Raw genomic sequence first — 14,003 nt, 5'->3', positions numbered from 1 at the left:
CTCCTCAATGGGCTGTCCTGAAAGGGAATCTTTAGAAAGCCAGAGAAGGAGCTCCCTGTCCACAGTTATGTGAGGCAGGTAAGGTTTGGCCACTCACAGCACAATGAATGGCAGAGCGCTGATAGGGAAGAAGTTCATGCCCAGGGTACTCAATGCAGAGAACATTTCTTCCAACGAAAGAGGCCGTAAAACAGAGGACAAGCAAGGACTAAGAACTTGGAAGGCTGCAGGACTGTGTGCCAACAAACAGAGGTTTAGAAAGTTAGTATCAGACACCACAGGGAGCTGAAGACAGTCCACACTCCCTGTCTCTGTGCCACGTCATCTGGCACTGCGGCCAAGAACCCGCTGGCAAGAGAGTCCCCAGCACCCGTGCAGTAACAGGTCACATAGCACCTTTGAAGGGGCTGCAGTGGGTCTGGCTTTTTAGGGCTTTGCTTTCCAGGAGAGGGCAGCACGACTCATTTATGACACTTTTTTTTTTTTCAATCCCTCAGTATTGAGAAATATTTATTTAGAAAGCTATGAGTGTAGATGACTGGAAAAAATATACGGAAAAGGCTGGGGGCGGACTCAGATCTTATAAGGCTGGTGGTTGAGGAAAGGTGAGTGTGCTCATGGGCTGTGATGGATGAGGGATTAGCAGGAAAACTAATGCCACATCTGCTAAGTTCCTCTCCAGGTGAATTCAAAATACGGTAAAAATCCACCTATCCTCACTGGAGTGTACAAAATGGTACTCTCTAAAACAAAAAATCAGGATTATGATGAGCCCGAAACAACCTCTAAAAAGTTCAAGGAAGAGAATCTTGATACCTATAAGAGCTGATCTGATTAATCTTGAAATCTACTCATGCATCCCTTATGTAAACTCTCTCCCTAAAATTGGATGTGGTTTACCTCTAGCTCCTGTCTTGTGCCTTCCTTAAAGGAGAAACCCCGTGTATCCAAAGACTGAAGAAACCAGTTTCTCTACCCTCTGAACTGGCCCTCTAGGCTTTCTGAGATATGTTACTAGCTACTCACTTCCATACCAAATTTTGGTAGGATAAATAGAAATGAACAAAACCACCCGCTTAAAAGAGAGCAGGCTACTCCGTTATTAGTATGGACCTATTAGTCCTTTCTTCACAGAAAGATCTGTCTGTATGCTGGGTAACAAGCGTTTCTGGAGACTTAGGGAAGGGTCTGGCCTTTGGCATTTTCTGCATAAGGTAGAGAAAGTGCTTTCGGGGAACAGCATTTCTCTTAGACCAGATGGTGGCTTTGCCATAATGCAAAGGAGCCTGAAAAATAGTGATATCTTGCTTTAGAAAAATTATTTCCATCCTGGTATAAGTATTCAGATTCTTAACATTAGTATTTAAACTGGGGACATACCAATGAGGCAAATTACAACAAACAGTTCTGAAAGCTGAATTATGCCCTAATAGTGGTGCTACTTGGCTAATTTCCACAAAAGAAAATCAAAAGCCCTGAGCATCTCAGATGAACACCTGAGGCTTACCTAATAGACTGCAGAAAAAGAAAAAGCTAAGTACCATTCAAGATTTTTTAGCCACTGGGTTCAGTGTGACTGCAAAATTAGGCTCCAGACAAGTTTTTCTGATTGCAATGCTGCTCTGAGCAGGCCATCCACACCTACCAGTGAATCGAATTGCTCTCGCGGGCAAGCAAACAGGCGTCCATTAATGGTGAGCGTCGTAAATACTGAAACATCATTAGGTTTGAGCACCACCTTTTCTGTGAACATAAAAAGCATGAGATTGCCTATTAAATACATCTGAGATTTGCTGCACTGCCCTAATCACACCAACAAATTGCCAGCTTGGTGAATTACTGGGACACGCAGAGCGACTGCATAAAATAGAGTACTGAAGGGATCCACGAAATAAAAAAGACAGCATTCATGCAGCCCTGCGCCACTCAGGATGCCATCAGAAATGGCCACAAAACAGGAACAGAGATGCCAGAGGGTGAATTCACCCAGTTTTGTGCTGCAACCATAATTACTGAGTATGTAAAACCTGCACTTGCTATTTATCTCACAAGTTATGTTTCTAGATGGTAATCACACCCAGGACTTTGGACATATAAAGATCACTTTTTAAAAACTTTGGAGGTTTCTGAGACCTCACATGATTTTAGATGCAAAATTGACTATTGTTTTTTCACTTATTCCCTAATTTGGAGGGCAATAGCATTAACTAGATTAAGCCTCCTCCCACATTAAAAAATTAGTTCTTCAGATGAGAACATGTCAAAAAATTAAAAAATTTAAAAAATTAGTTCATTTAATAAATATTTATTTTGTATTTACTGCATGCCAGAAACTGCTCCAGGCACTGGGGAGACAGAAGGGAACAATATAGAAAAAAAAAAATCCCACTCCATAAAGCGTTACATCATAATGGGAGACGCCAACAATAAAGAAAAGAAATAGATTAGAAAGTGAGAAGACAAGGAGAAATAAGTCTCGCAGGAGTGGGGGCTGGGAAGCATGTGTAAGGGGAGGAAGTTAACAGTTTAGAGAGGGAATGGAGCAAACGAAGCAGGGAGCTTCAGTGAGACACTGACATTTGGGTAAAGACCTAAAGAAAGTGAGGGTGGGACCTGGGATATCTATGGGAAGGTGACAAGGGGTCAGTGAGGGCAGATGTCCTGGGCCTTGTGCAACTGGAGCTGAAATGGAAGGGAGATCTTAAAATCCAACATGCATTTAAAAATCCTGCATCAATGGAATCATTCACCTTAAAACATGACGGAAATGGCTCACCTGTTCCTGAAGGATTCCCCCAGATGGCTGTCAAATCATGACTGGAGGAATGAACCTCACTGCTGCTTCCTCTAGTCTCTCACTACAATATGTGGTCATTCCTAAAACTCTTGCCAGCATGAACTGTAATTGTTTTAACTCACCATCTGCCTCCTCCCTGGCCTGGGAACGACTTGGGGACGTGAGCTGTGTCTAACTCATTCTTTCCTTCACAGCCACACTGTGGCCAGTACATATGCAATGAATGAATAAATGACATTTCAGAAATGCACCATGTAATCAAGGACAGTGAAAGGAACTGTAATCCCGTGGGGGAAAAATATTCCTCATTTCATTTGAGCCAGGCTCCTAGCCTCTCTACTGAGTAAGGAGAAAAACCATCATCAGTTTCAAAGAACTAGCTTCTGACCACTTCCAACTTTGGACTTCTAGAAACCCATGGCCTTGAGCTTGTCCAGCTAGATTTCCTCTTAGGGTCCATATTTCTCAGGGCTCCAAGGCCTAAAACTTTTTTGGAATAGAGTTTAAACTGAAAGAACTCCAGGCCAGCATCTACACGAGAGTCCTCAGTTCCAGTCATTCTGGTTTAGAGTGGGTACCTACAAGATAGGGCACATTAGAAACCCAGCCCGCCTCTACCCATACTGTTTCTGTTATTAGTGGAAGCATACATAAGCACCAGTTCATCCTCCGGGTGAGCCTCACATGACCACACTAACTTCTTACATAGTTTCTGCTTGGATGGAAAGTCCCGTTTTGCAGAGCCCAAAATGCGATTAAGGCTGTTACCTCCTCCGGAACTCATCTTGACTATGATCAGGCCCTCCCCAGAGCCCAGCTTGTCGGCAACGGCGCTGATGACTTCCCTCACCGAGGCGGCCACTGGCACCCGAATGGTTGTGTAGGTGTGGTCCATGCAATAGACCTTAAACAGAACTATGCAAAGGCAGTGACAAGGTAGTAAATCAGTCTTAAGAGTTTTCAATAAAACTGTAGTTATGAAAAATGTTTAGGCATCCTCTCCAATTTGCATCATTTTGCCATTTTTATTACTATATTTATTCATACTCATTTACCCCATGCCTGCCCCTTCTAAACTGCTTACCTTAGCATTGGTCTAAGAATAGGTGCACATATGGTTGCCAAGTCCAATTAAAAGAACAAGAGATATTGGTGAAACCCCACAAATAGGTCATGGGAAAAAATGGAGAGTGTCTTTAGGCTGATGTTCAGGGTCTGAAGTACTACACTGTAGGCAATTTACAGATCACCCTGTGTGGCGGTGGGGAGCCACCATTCACACCTCTGCACACAGGAGGGCTTCTGCCTGGGCCATCAGCACGTGCTGATACTCCTGCTCACTTGCTTCAGTGGCTTGTGCGCTTTGGGGCCAGGCCACGTAAGCTTGGATGCTATTTAGCTCAGCAGACTTAGATCAGCAGATCTGGATATGGCACCCCGAGGCTCAGCTCTGAACACAAAAATCCTGGGATCAATTCCCATTATTGCATTGTAATTCCTGGGTTTAGAGGCAGTCCTAAATGACGAGATTCATTTATAGCTTTAAATGAAATTTTTATCATTATTATTGTGACTATTTTTGGTTGTGATTCTTTGGAGAATCTTAAACAACCAAACAAAAGCCAGCATCTTGATCTTCCTGATGTAAAGCCTCCATGCTCAGGGCTGTGCTCAGGGCTGTGCTCAGGGCCAGAGCATTGTCCCTGGGCAGGATGCTGGTGATCCACTGTCTCCTAGGCACCCACTAGGCGCCGGCTACCTTCCCACCAGCTTTTCCCAGGGGTGGGCAATCCTGACAACCAGACCCTGAGATCGTCTTCATTTCCTCCCAGAAAGGGGTTAAGCAGGGAGAGGCTGAATCAGGGAAGGGTAGACAGGCACCTCGGCTCCAGGCACAAGAGTTTAAGGACATAAATCATCAGGCCACCAAAAGGCACCTCCAAGCAAACCATCTGGAGGGCAACAGGGCACCTCCAAAAGAAGTTATTCTGTGGGTCCAAGGTGATGCTTACCATTATCCTGACTCTAAATAATCTACACAACTATGAGTTAGTTGAAAGAGGGTTCTCACCTTCATCAGAGCCACGGATAGGCTGGCGCTTCTGGGCTCTCTCATCACCTGTATTGAACTGTTGCAAAAGAACCTTGTGCTGTAAAAACAACCACAGCAAGTGCCATAAGGGAGAGTGACCAATGCACACTAGCAACTCAGAGGAGACACATCTGAGAAGCAAGCAGAGTCAAGAAATTAAGACAATATATTTTGTGTCTACAAAAAAGAAATCACTTTTATGTATACTGCAATATAATATTTCTGGGGAATTGTAATTCTACAGGGCACAGACAGAGAGTTCAAGTTCATGCCATTTACCTTCTTTTGTGGTGCCTTTGCATCTTCTGAGCTACGAGAAGTAGAGAAAGCACATTATTTAATACCATTGCTACTATTAAATTGCCTTATTTGCATATAACTAATCTTATGTTAGAAAATGAAATCACAATCACAGAATCCTTTCAGGAGGCAATATGAACTTCCTCATTTTAATAGTAATAGATCAAAGCAGAAAGGTAGACAGCAAAGATATCAGCTCTTGTCAGAGGCAGATTCCTGGCGAACCGATGTTCAAAGCCAGGATTTCTAGCTTTCAAAGTCTTATCTAGCAGCACACTCACTCTCTGATACTGCATTTAATCTATAGCTCAAGTAATAGCATGTGAAGACCTTGTGGTTCATTGAGAGGACACAAATATTCACCATCAACAGCTTTGGCAGCAGACAGTGAATTTTCCATATAAGTAATTGCCCTCAAACTTTCTTTAAGTGCCGCTGGCCACGTTATTGCCAGATTCACCGCCTTGAACCTAAGGGACCCACATTTATTGAGTTGGACTCCACACAGGAGGATCTTTTCTTTCCCAGGCTTTCTTTTGGCAGCCTTCTAGCACAGAATGAACAGAATCTCAGTCCTTCTGTTCCTCTGGCCTTACTGCACCACCTATGCCCTTGGTCCAGTCTGCTTAAATCAAATCAAGCAGGGCATGGCTATGGAAAGACCAGCTTTAACCTTTCCTGTGGGCAAAGGATGTTTTGGGACTTACTTGATGAAAGCACACCCCCAAAGCCAAGCCCCTCCTTACATTTGCTTGACAATCTTCTCCAACTCCGGCAGTTGCTCCTTGAGGGCAGCAATCATCCGGGCATCATCTGATACAGATACATAAAACTCCTGTAATTGGCAAAAGTCACAGGCTTTTAACAAGAACTGCAAAAGGCACATGATTCTGTCAAGAGCAATAAAGGTGTGTCCCTATGTCATCTGCTTCACCAGCATCTCCAGACCATGGCTTCATGGACTGGAGGAAGAACAAAGAAGAAAATGTTACACTATGTCTAAGTTCAAAATTGGCCATGAGAAAAAGTCTTGGAAATAGATAGTGGCAATCAATGACTGCACGGACATCAGAAATGAAATGAACGCCACTGAACTATACCCTTAAAAATGGTTACAATGGGAAAATTTATATTAGATATCTATTTTACAACAATAAAACTTCAGTTCAAAATAAATTGCAGGTGAATTGTTTGTATGATATTTATATGAAAGCCAGTGTTTTGAAATGGGTCATTTTGGAGTCCACAAAAGAGCACTTTTTTTACTTCTTTTTTTTTCAGGGGAACTTCAGTGTTCATTTTCACATTATTTTGGCATGTATTGTTTATTTGCTAGGTGCTACTCATTCGTGGTTATGGTTGGTGGTAAGATGCAGCATGGTCTTCAGCACTGTAGCTAATTTATGCTGAGTTTGTGCCACCAACTCAGGACTCTCTGCTGCCCTTCTGGGAACTGTCCTGACCCTGCAGGTCCAGGTGTGCCTGCTCTGCTTAGGAGCAGAACTCTGCTCTGCAGCAGAAGGTGAGAACCATGGCAGTGCCAGCTTCACCACCACTTTAGTTCATCTGCAAAATGGTCCTGTACTCAATGAGTAGAGGCCATGAGTCAATGTATGACCCCAAGCTACCGCCATTCCTCACATTTTCAAAATACTTCATTCCTCAGCTTGGAGGGATGCTCACGGTCCATTTTCCCTCCCTGCCTCACCCCTCTGGCTGTGAAATGATAATTTTGGATAATTTATAATTTTAGAACACACAGATTGAAAAAGTTTGAAACGGAAGTAACATTGCCTTTTGCCTGCACAGAAGTAAGGTCTTCATCCAAATTTTGGAGGGGAGAGTGACTAACTGGGCTTAAATGTCAGGATCAGTGCTGTAATTTGGGGCTAGAGTTACGGGAAGGAATGGGGAAGTGCAGTTTACAGCAGTGTTCATGAACCGCTTTCACAGCCTACCATTTCCGGTTCTGGCAATTCCTAAATAAACGATCTGCTCCACTCCACTCAAAAATATCTACCATTTGATCTAGTAGTCCCACTTCTAGGAAGGTAATCAAGGACAGACTCACTTGCACAAGACTTTTTACCGTACTACTACTATTCTAGGAAGGTGAAAACTGGAAATGATGTGAACACCCAACAATAAGGGAACACATAAATGTATTTGTGACATGGCTACTCAATGGTCATTAGAAATTTTTTTGATTATTTCAGGCGATGTAAAGAAATCTGTATTATAAGGACTGTACTGACAGAAAAATTCTTATATCAAATTAAATGGAAAAAGCAGCCTGCAGAATGATGGGTGCTACGTGACTACAAGATAAAACATACAAAGAAAAAGAGACTAGATGAAAATACATGAAAATGCTACCCATTATGGAGTCAGACTGTAGTTCCTTTCTGATGAATGAATGTGTTCACAAAGTCTTGCCTTTGCAATGACAGTCTCTCCAGGGAAGCTGCTGAGCCCACAGGTAGGTCCCTGTATTGTAGGACAATGGTGTATTCTTGGAAGGGATGACCCCCGCCTACCTCCAGAAAGGCCATAGACACATCATCCTCTTGTAGGAGGTCTCCATACATGGCAGCCCACTGTAGAACCAGGCGGATGACTCGCCTCTTATTGTTGAGGGCATAATCCATTTTCTCCTGTTCTGTACCTTGTGAAGGCTGTGCGTGGTAAGTGCCGAGGAGTCAAGGAAGAAATTGAGCCATTTCACACTCATGTCACATGCTTCTTTCAAAGGTAAAGAGTGACAGATCCCAGCTTCAGAAAGCCAGGCTTTTAGACAGATAGAATTCCTCCCCTAGGCCCTCATGAAAAACCCCACAGAAAGTGTCTATGCCAAATGCATGCAATTCCTTGTTAATTCCTGCTGACTCTGGCCTGATAGTTGCCCAAGGGATTAGACTTTCACAGACTCCTCCTGGATTTGGTGTGGACAAGGATTCTTGTGTCTATCTCTAGCTATCATTCTCTGCCAGGATCTGCCTTGCCCTTTGCCACTCTGGATGGTAATGTTTCCTGCCGTTGCTTCTCTCTGGGTGCGTTGTTGTTGGTTTCCAAAATTCTGCCCGAATCTCTGTAATCCCCTCCCTTCCAAGTGGGCATCTAGTCCTGCTGGGACCATGGCTGATACAAAGAGTGCATGGGTGGGCAAGCGAGGCTGAAGGTAGATAAACCCACCTAGAGGTAGGAAAAGGAAAGGCTCCTGCTGTACCAATTCTCTGGTGAGGGCCTCAGACACACTTTTTACACCATACCTTCTTCTCTTGTGTAGAACCACGAATTACCTTATTGGCTCTTTGCACATTTACGGCTACCATCTTAATTGCAAGCACCTTGAGGCTTGGGTTGATGGTCATTTGTCCTGTATTCTACACCATTCCTAGCATACTGAGTTTCACCCAGAAACTATTTATTCATTAATGCAACAAGTACTGATTGAGGGTCTCCTATGTGCCAAGAGTAAAGGTCCCTGGTCCATTCTTGTATGTACTACACAAGGACAACATCATAGGTAATCAAGAAATATTTTAGGTTAGACATACCATTCCTTTTTCAATGATTTATAGTTCATATTATAGATAATTAGTTCATAAAATAACTTACTCTTCACAATTTACAATATAACTTGCACACAAAGTACTTCAGTTCAACTCTTATAGCCTTGTGAGGAAAGTGTCACTCCGTTTCTACAAGTGAACAAACTGAAACTAAAGAAGCATAAATGGCCAGGATTACATAGTGAGAGTGCAGAGGTTTCGAATGTAAGACTCCTGATGTCTAGTGTTCTTCCCATTACCCAACACCCCCATTCCTCACAGCGAGCTACAAGACTGGCCCTGTCTTAGCTTCCTACCCTGCCTTGAAAGACATTGTAGAAAACCGGCTTATGGCAGTGCTGTGCTTGAGAGCTAAACCAGTAAAGGGCCTTTTCTAAAAGGACTATAAATAATCATGATCAAGGTAAATGACAGAACCTTAAAGCAAAGGTTTACTGCATGTAAATGGGTTGCAAAATGGCTTTCATAAATTGAGCACGAGATTCATAAAAAAGAAAATCGCTCAACCTGTATTGCTACAATTCTCTCTCAGCTTACAATAAAGAAAGGAAGAAAGATCACTTTATGTGAAAATTATTTCTTTTCTGATTAACTCTTTGGTCTCTTGCTTGCATGCATTTATAACTGAGTTTTTCTTTCCAAAGAGTTGCAATGCTGGACATTATATTTTATGACCGTTTTTTAATGGCATGTAGGAGCATAGTCAGACACATGGTAGGTACCAAATAAGAAAGTCTTGACTGATTGAAAAATATGTACTGGTTCACCCAAGAGTGGGAGGATATGGGTTCAAGTCCTCTAGCTGCCAACACTTACCTATGCGATCTTGTGTAAGTCACTTAGCCGCTGCATACTTCCATTTACTCACCCATGAAATGAGGAGGTGAGAAGAAATCATTTCCAAATTCCCTTTCAGCTACCACATTTAATAACGCTAAGGCAAGGTGGACCAAAGCAGAATCAGGTAGGTACCACAAACTAACATAATGAAAACACAATGCTGCCTTGCCATTGTGCTGTCTTTGGTTTAGTTTTATGGTAACTTGTGTTTGTGTAGAAACTTGGATGACATCAGGCTTTGGCAGGTGCTATCTTTTTCATTTCCATGGCATAGGAGCCAAACGGAGACAGTAAGAATGGCCAAGGTGCGGAGTAGGGGTGTGGACTGAGGAAGGCCAACCCCTGTAAATGTAAGAGTCGGTGGAGATTCTGAATTCTGAGTACAGTATGTGTCAAAGCTCTCACTAGGCTGGGCTCACTCCCTAGACTGCTGTCCCAAATATCCTGATGCCACTATGGACCATGTATGTTCCTCACCGGGCACCTGAGGCTAAGCTTCTTCCCTCTAGCCCCTCTTCTAGGTCCAAGTGATAGTGCCTGTGAAAGACGACCTTTCTGATGGCCTTGTGCTGTGAAAAATGAGCAAATTTAATTCTCTCTCAGATCATGCCAATTTAAAAGATGTCACACTGTGCCCTAAGTTACTCTATAAACTACGATCTTATTTCACTACACATGCAACATGAGTACATTTTAAATCACTCAAAGATGGAAACAGCATAGAGAGGAAAGGGAAGCTTTGATTGAGCTGGTAGTAACAGAGTGGTGAACGCTTAGCCTAAATTTAGAAATATAACCCCAACATAGGACAATTAAGGCGCTAACGTGGTTTTTAAGAGGTAAATATATTTTCAAATGAATTAATATGCTTTTCAGAGAAAATACATCAAAGTGCTTTACAAGTACTTAGGCAAAGAAACTATTCAAATTGATCCAATTGATTCACCAATTATTAATTAACAGACTACTTTGAGTGGAGCACCATGCTAGGTTCTGGTGATACAATGGGCGCAGTCCTATTCATCTGAACTATTACATTGGACAACATGTTGAAAAGGAGGTATTCACATGTGTAGGAGAGAAAGGAGGAGTGGGGAGAGAGAGACAAGAGAGTGAGAGAGGAAGGAGTCTTTCCTACTTGTTATGATAACATGTGTATAGAACTTTACAATTCATAAAATAAGCTCAATATTCTTATGCTATCAAGTGATGCTTTCTACAAACCTGAGGAAGAAATATTTACCAGTGAGGAAATGGAGACTCAGAGAGAAGAGATCTGGCCAAGGTTGTTGAGTGAATAAATGGCAGGGCTTGCAAATTCAGATGGGGCTCTTTCCACTATTCCCACCCCCACTATCCTAACCAGCGGCTATAGCAACTAGACCTTAGTGCTTGGGTTCATGAAATTATTAAGAATAAATGCATCCAGAAAGCAAAAATCTTAATGAGAAAGAATTCCTTTTGTGTGAGTGTGTGCACACTGAAGTTTCAAGGTTCCCGCGCTGATTCTGCATGTTTAGTAACCAGGGCCGAGCACCTCTTGTCTTTGATGAAGAACCCCACAGTCTCTAGGGAGACAGAATTGACCAAATCCGGAGGGACTGAGAAAGGCTTTCTCCCTTTTCTCACGAAAGTTCAGTATTTTTACCTCTGGGAAAACAAAAGGAAGCACTGACTTATTTCACAAAGTCTCATTTGTCCCCTCATGGATGTTTATTTACTAAAGTGAGGGTGGGGGTGATACTACTTTTATAGCTGAATCCAGGCATTGCTCAAGGACTCTGCTCCTCCAGAGGCGACCCAGAGGCGACACATAGGGTTCCCTGTCTGAAATGTCTGTTGAATCAGGTTCTTAAGAAATACAAAGAGAACTTTGTATACAACTGATTATACCTGAAATGTTTACAGATCAGACGCTGAGGTTTCTATTCATTCCATAACAATCTCCCCAGGCTTTTAGAAAGTTTGTAATTTTTAGATTTTATTTAACTCCTACAAAAAAGGTAGGAAGGGGGAAAAACTATATTCCTTTCAGGTAGCAGCCAAAGAATAAAGAATATCCTACTAGTTCCCTTGTCTCAATATGATGTCAAAAGTGCAATCTAAAAAGAGTAACATTTCAAATATAGCATGTTCATAAATTCAGACACATCAGGAAGGTTGAAGAAGCCTTCTCTGGCTAAAATTGGAAAAATGCATGATCAAGAAGTGCTTTTATTGAATAAGGCCATGACTCATGATATGATGACAGTTGGGTCCAGGAAAGAAGAAATATGGCTGCCTGAACTCATGGGGAAAGAGATGCAGAAAGACAACATGGTTCCTATATCTCATAAAGTTCTAGTTTTTGTAAAGTCGGTAAGGCAATATAAAATTACTTACTGAATTAGTATTTTAAACACCATTAAGAAAAGGCCATATAGTTTGAGTGGCCAAACTTATCACTGATACATTTGAGTTGATTTCAGGTAAGTCATGGAATCACAGCATCTCTGTTTCAAGAGCCCTTTGGTTACATTTCCTTCAACTCTATCACCTTAGAGGTAAGCAAACCGAGGCAGAATGAGTTTAGGTGATTTTTCCAAATTTATCAAAGGAATTCTTGGAACTAGAACTCAGTTTTCTTATTTTCTTCCCCAGTACTCTTTTTACCTGTCTATGTTGTTGTGTTTTGTCTGATATTAACATTACTTTCTTTACACAAACATAGATTATATAGCAGAGTCACATGACTTCAAAGTTTGTTGGGAAATAGGAAAATCCGTCTGAGATATAGAAATTGATCCCCCAAATCTTCATAACAAAGCACATGCAGAAAATCAAGAGTTAACTATTGCAGCCTTCATAATCTGATAGAGAGGTACAGGAATTGTTAATACCTGAACGAGATCCCCTCTGCTACAGTTTAATACCTGTCAATTAGGAAAGCAGTGGCTCACTGCGACTGAGCAGACATTGTTAAATCTGGTCATCCAAATTCCAACTTCAAGATTCGCTTACACAGTTGAGTATCTCTTTTCCCAAAGACTTGGGCCCAGAAGTGTTTTTGGATTTCAGATTTTTTTTTTTTTTTGGATTTTGGAATGTTTGCATTACACCTACTGGTATGAGAGCTCAAAAAATTTCGAATTTTGGAGCATTTTGGATTTTGAATTTTCAGATAAGGAATACTTCACCTGTAATAAAGTATTTCTCACCATCTGGAAGCATTAAATCAGAATCCTTAACAGAAGGAACGAGGTCGTAAACTCACTGTTAATTTCTGCATTTTCTAGCTAAGGACTGGGCACACAAAAACCTTCAATGTTCTTTGATCAACTGATTACAGACAATTTAATTGCACAGTTTGGAATGCTATAACTAATGCACTTTTCTAAAAAAAAAAAAAAAACCTTTAAAAATATCATAGCTATTTAAGAGCCTTTATCTAAGTTACCCGGAATCCCATTTTGTCAAGATGTCAAATACAGATCAGAGGTACATTCTAAATAAGTTCATACAGAATTTAATTGCAAAACATCTGGTACATCTTTTAAATAGAATCTTTCAGCTATTGGGTATTTAATCTACAGGATGACAAACTTTCAGAGTGACTAAATCTTCACTGAACTGAACCACCTCCTTCAGCATTGTGTACATGTGACTGAGAGCAAACTGAATCTGTTTGCAGTGAGGTTTTAGGGCTGAGAATCAGAAGAGGTGAAGGCCACAGTGTAGGCTACAGTTTTTCTACCCTGCCAACAGCAGGCTTAATATTCCATTGAGTCATTTTCCTCATGCCGGCTCTGCCGTTCAAACACTGTAATTATTTCATATATTTTTACCTAGTTATTATCTTACTCACCACAGGCACCTGTAATTTTTCTGTACTTTTTTTTTTAACTGCTCATTTACTTATTCTTAATTCAGCTAATAATGGTTCCATGTATTAAAATTATCATGGGGAAAGTAAGTGAAAACCTCCCAGGATGTAGAGGCAGCAGATTCATTACAGCCTACAACAGGGAATAAAATATTATGTATACTTTTTGCAGTAAGTACATGCTAATTATGCAGCTATTTATAAAACACTTAACAACATTCAAACTGATGCTCTTCAATGTTGTTGTTTTTTAAAACCCTGCTTTGCATACAAGATCTCTGCTTGCAGCTGAAAACAAACTTTGGGGGTCATCTGCCCACTGACAAGACAAAGCTTTGGTATCTTCTTTATAATATGCCATATTTCTCTCCTGATGGTATAATAATAGCAACATTTATATGGGGTTTTAAGGTTTATAATGTATGTTCACACACATAACCTCATTTGATTTTCACAACAACCGGGTGAAGTGGGTAGGGCAAGTATAATGTATCAGTCCATTCTCACGCTGCTATAAAGAACTGCTCAAGACACTGGATA

General features: G+C 41.4%; 1 protein-coding gene across 7 annotated transcripts in view; it reads right to left on the bottom strand.

The window, feature by feature from the left end:
- RAPGEF4 (Rap guanine nucleotide exchange factor 4) overlaps window positions 1–14,003 on the bottom strand; it is a 309,492-nt gene that overhangs the window by 29,746 nt on the left and 265,743 nt on the right. For all 7 annotated transcript variants that reach the window (XM_025404812.1, XM_025404813.1, XM_025404814.1 and 4 more), the window contains 6 exons: window positions 7,727–7,877; window positions 5,936–6,024; window positions 5,169–5,199; window positions 4,869–4,947; window positions 3,566–3,712; window positions 1,646–1,743 (listed from right to left, as the gene is read on the bottom strand). In XM_025404812.1, coding sequence (XP_025260597.1) covers window positions 1,646–1,743; window positions 3,566–3,712; window positions 4,869–4,947; window positions 5,169–5,199; window positions 5,936–6,024; window positions 7,727–7,877 — 595 coding nt within the window. The remainder of the gene's footprint in view (window positions 1–1,645; window positions 1,744–3,565; window positions 3,713–4,868; window positions 4,948–5,168; window positions 5,200–5,935; window positions 6,025–7,726; window positions 7,878–14,003) is intronic.

This window comes from Theropithecus gelada, chromosome 12, assembly GCF_003255815.1.
Source record: "Theropithecus gelada isolate Dixy chromosome 12, Tgel_1.0, whole genome shotgun sequence".
In the NCBI taxonomy this organism is placed as follows: Eukaryota; Metazoa; Chordata; class Mammalia; order Primates; family Cercopithecidae; genus Theropithecus; species Theropithecus gelada.
The sequence above is the reverse complement of the archived record's forward strand: the minus strand, read 5'-3'. Positions and strand labels throughout refer to the sequence as shown.